Here is a 4,224-nt window from a genome sequence, read left to right as displayed (position 1 = left end):
CAGCGTTACTACTAATAAATTTCTATTTCTGATGCACGAAAATAAATAGTGGCTGTCAAGCAAATGATGTAATGGATACATTCAGATTCAGACTTGCTGTAAATAGTACAAGCCTCCAAGGCAAAACTGAATCTGTTCTTCTCTAGAACTGCATCTTACATGATCACATGGCTGATGCTTGGGCCTGGGGCTTTCTTTCGATTCAGCTCCTTGAGAAAACAGGGTACTATTCCGACGGCTGCACAAGTGCATATTTGGTCTGAGCAGGGGCACGAAGACAGGTCGGGGAAAGTGCTAATATGAGCCCAAGCTCAGAACAACATAACAAAGTTCACCATAATTAACGCTCGGTACCACTGTTTTCTATACAATGCAGAATATAGTTCGATAAAAGATGATTTACGAAAGGTGCTATAAAAGTTTACAGCCGAACAAAAAGCCTCCTGCCTTACATTGTGACAGAGAAACATTTACCTCGAGAGCAATCTAGCCAAAGACTTCATAAAACTTCTCAACTACAAGCAAGCCCGAGTCGATCGATTCGAGTGGGTCTTTACGGAGCCGATGCCTCAAACAGTTGGGAATCACGGTGGCAATGTCCTCCACTGTCACGATGTCCCTTCCCTTTAGGGCAGCCAACGCCTTGGCAGCCCTGTTAGTGACAATGTCTCCTCTCAGCCCATCCACATTCAGCTCAGAACACACCTGGGATATCTTAACCCGGAGATCATGGTCGAGCTGCACAGAACCGAGGTTGCTCCGAGCGGATGTGATCTGGTCCTGGAGCTTCCCTTGCTCCTCCAAGTAGGACTGCCGGAACGTTTTCGGGTCCTTGTCGAACCGAGCCCTCTCCTCCACAATCTTCACCCTCAGCTCCGCGTCCCTGACCGTGCCGACCTGCGCGTGCATCCCGAACCGGTCCAGCAGCTGCGGCCGGAGCTCGCCTTCCTCCGGGTTACCGGACCCAATGAGGATGAACCGCGCAGGGTGGGAGATGGAGATGCCCTCCCTCTCCACCGTGTTCCACCCGGAAGCCGCGGAATCCAGCAGAACATCCACCAGATGGTCGTCCAGCAGATTGACCTCGTCCACATACAGTATCCCCCTGTTGGCCTTGGCGAGCAGGCCTGGCTCGAACGCCTTGACACCTTCGGTGAGCGCCTTCTCAATGTCGATGGTGCCGCACACCCTGTCCTCGGTGGCGCCGAGGGGCAGGTCGACCATGGTGATCTTGGTGGTGGTGACGGGAAGGTCCTCGCCCTTGAGGAGGCGGTCGCGGACCTCGGGGCCCATGACCTCGGGGTCGAAGGGGTCGGAGTTGAACGGGTCGCCGACCACGACGCTGATGTCCGGGAGCAGGTCGACGAGGGAGCGGACGGTGGTGGACTTGCCGGTGCCCCGGTCGCCCATGATCATGACGCCGCCGATCTTGGGGTCGATGACGTTGAGCAGCAGGCAGAGCTTCATCTCGTCCTGCCCCACGATCGCCGGGAACGGGTACACCGGCCGCTGGCTCTCCTTCGCGGCCGCCGCCGGTTTGGTCTCCTACGAACATGAGAGTAAACAGTACCGCATTGTAGGCAGGACAGATTTGAGGGTTTGGGGGCGCATCAGTACCAGCTCGGCGGCGGAGGGGGCAGCGACATTGCAGACGGCGAAGCGGCCGCGGCGGAATCCTCTGCTGCCCCTGCACGGAGCCCGGGCTGCGCGTGGTGGGAGAGAGCTCGGGTGAGTGAACTGGGAGGGGGCCTTTGGAGATTCCGCATTCCTGGATTTCAAATTAGAGGGAGGGGGGAAGAGGCGATACCTGAGACGGCGGCGGTTGCGGCGGTGGTGAGGGAGAGAGGGCGGGAGGTGGAGACGGAGAAGGGGAGGGCCGGCGAGGCGGCGGCGGCCGACGCCGGGGAGAACGGGGAGGCCATGGCCATGGGACGAGGACGAGGGGAGTGGATGGATGGAGGGGGCGAGGGGATAAGAGAGGGATTGGGAGGCACGGGTTGGGACTTGGATAGGCCGGACGATGTTTTCTTTTCTGAGGGATGGGCCGGAGTAAAGCTCGCCATATGGGCCATGCCTCGCGGGCCGGCCCATGGATATGGATTTTCGGCCCGGCATGGACCTGGCATGAAACATGACAGAGAGCGAGATGCTAATTAAGGGTACGCTTTCTTCTAAAAGGAGGTAAATACACCAGTGATGCTTTAACTTGCCATGGACATTCACTTTAGTGCCTGAATTTGAAAAAAACACCGAATTGGTTGTAAAACTTGACATGAACGTGTAAATACGGTGCTAATCCGGTCTATAGACGTAAAGTGCGTCGACATGGCACAATATATGGCTTATGTGGCACTGACACGGCATGAGGCTCATTTATATCTACAAAACATAATTACTTGAATACTATCTGTCTCTATGATTACTGGGCCTGCCTGTCAGTACGTTAGCAAAAATAATATGAAAAATGCGCTGGAAGGGGCTTGAACCAGCAACCTGCTGCTTGTGAGCTGGTCGCACTAGCCACAACATAAAATATGATTTGATAACTAAGATGGCCTCTCATTCTTAATGTATTTTAACTAAAACTCTTCTGTCCATAAATGGGCTGCAGCCAGTGGCTCATTTTACACACGTTATTTTCTAAAAAGTACATAATAATCATAATAAGAAAAGTTAGATTCAAATATTCATGTGTTATTAATAATTATCTCATGCCACACAAATATCAGTGTGCACAAAATATAAATATCTAGAGGTATACAATAAAATAGCTCATTAAAACTGTAATTTTTAGAAATATTAACTTATAGTTTAGAAATCTCTACATCTATAAAATATTCAGTTGGTGATGATGGTGTGTCTGCCATTCGTCATTTTTGACTATTAGATCTACATCTAAAAACTGTGTGGTAAGTTGTAACCCTTTTGTAAAAATAGCTCACTTCTCTGCTCCAATGTCTAGAAAACACCTTAGTATCTTGAAAGCAACCACATCTCTCCCTCACCTCATCAAAGCAGCCCGAGAAATTTTTTTGAGTGCAACATAATATATTTTTAGTGATATATGTGTATCAAAAGTTCAAAACTAGAGTATTTTTTTCAAGTTTGTGAACAAGTATTATTTTACTTTGGATCCGTTGCAATGCACGGACACATTGCTAGTTAATATTGTAAATATAACCCATGAGTATTTAAAAATGTTTGCAAATACAAACATTTAAAAATATGCATATAAATATTAAAATGTTTGAATAATTGAAAGAATATGTACAAAACTGTAATATAAAAGAAATATATTATTTATATTATACAAACATTGTTATTATTCATATATTATTTCATTATTATATATTTTAATTATTCATATAATTGTTAAATATAATCCATGACTGAGTATTTTAAATGTTTGTATTTACAACATTTTTTAATACCCATTGATTATTATTATTATTTATTGCAAACTGCTTTATATTTATTTGGTCTGCACACGGATATTTGTGTAGCATGAGGTAATTATTTATTACACGTGAATATTTGAATCTAACTTTAATTATTATGATCATTATTTATATAATTTATACATTAAAAAATAGCCTGTGCAAAATGGGCCACTACCTGCAGCCCGTTGATGTACATGATAGTTTTTGGTTCAACCACATTAAGCCAGAAGGGCCACCATTATTGTCAATACAATTCTGGTTTTGTTGGCTAGCGCAAGCATGGACCAAGCGTCATGTTGCATGTTCAATTTCTGTCTAGAGCATTTTTATGTTATTTTCCTAATTACAGACAGGCGGGCCCACTAATCATAGAGTCATAGATTACTAAGTTATCCTGTTTCATAGCTACAAGTGGGCCCCTTGCAATGTCAGTGCCATGTCAGCCACATACGAATCCATGTCGACGTACTTTATGTCTATGGAGAGGATTAGCACCGTATTTGCATGTTCGTGCCAAGTTTTAGAACTAGTTTAGCGTATTTTTCAAGTTCAGACACTAAAGTGAACATCCACAGTAAGTTCAAGCACCACGGGTGTATTTACCTCTTTTTAGGATGATAGCTGTCCTGACTGGATGGGTCTTGTTTCGTTGCTACACTGTGCATAACGAGAGATTCAAGGCAAATCTGTGAGCTTTTTTCTCCCATTTCCCACTCACTCTCAAATTTGAATTAAATTTTTAGCCTCACTCCCTCAAACCTGAAAGTATTCTTTTTCATTAAAC

General features: G+C 45.7%; 1 protein-coding gene across 1 annotated transcript; it reads right to left on the bottom strand.

The window, feature by feature from the left end:
* Nucleotides 1-322: 322 nt before the first annotated feature.
* LOC125530115 (magnesium-chelatase subunit ChlI, chloroplastic) lies at nucleotides 323-2,000 on the bottom strand. Its single transcript, XM_048694514.1, has 3 exons — nucleotides 1,808-2,000; nucleotides 1,618-1,703; nucleotides 323-1,545 (listed from the first exon to the last, which is right to left on the bottom strand). Exons 1-3 carry the CDS (start codon nucleotides 1,926-1,928, stop codon nucleotides 487-489), a joined length of 1,266 nt encoding a protein of 421 aa, XP_048550471.1. The 5' UTR covers nucleotides 1,929-2,000; the 3' UTR covers nucleotides 323-486.
* Between the last annotated feature and the right edge of the window lie 2,224 nt (nucleotides 2,001-4,224).

Source organism: Triticum urartu, unplaced genomic scaffold, assembly GCF_003073215.2.
Source record: "Triticum urartu cultivar G1812 unplaced genomic scaffold, Tu2.1 TuUngrouped_contig_6082, whole genome shotgun sequence".
NCBI classification, from domain to species: Eukaryota; Viridiplantae; Streptophyta; class Magnoliopsida; order Poales; family Poaceae; genus Triticum; species Triticum urartu.
The sequence above is the reverse complement of the archived record's forward strand: the minus strand, read 5'-3'. Positions and strand labels throughout refer to the sequence as shown.

What these genes read in the sequence shown, in the direction of transcription:
- LOC125530115 (XM_048694514.1), bottom strand. Translation starts at nt 1,928, where the DNA reads ATGGCCATGGCCTCCCCGTTCTCCCCGGCGTCGGCCGCCGCCGCCTCG. An exon ending in CGCAACCGCCGCCGTCTCAG is followed by an intron (nt 1,704 to 1,807) that starts GTATCGCCTCTT and finishes CACCACGCGCAG; the next exon opens with CCCGGGCTCCGTGCAGGGGC. An exon ending in CCCCCTCCGCCGCCGAGCTG is followed by an intron (nt 1,546 to 1,617) that starts GTACTGATGCGC and finishes TCATGTTCGTAG; the next exon opens with GAGACCAAACCGGCGGCGGC.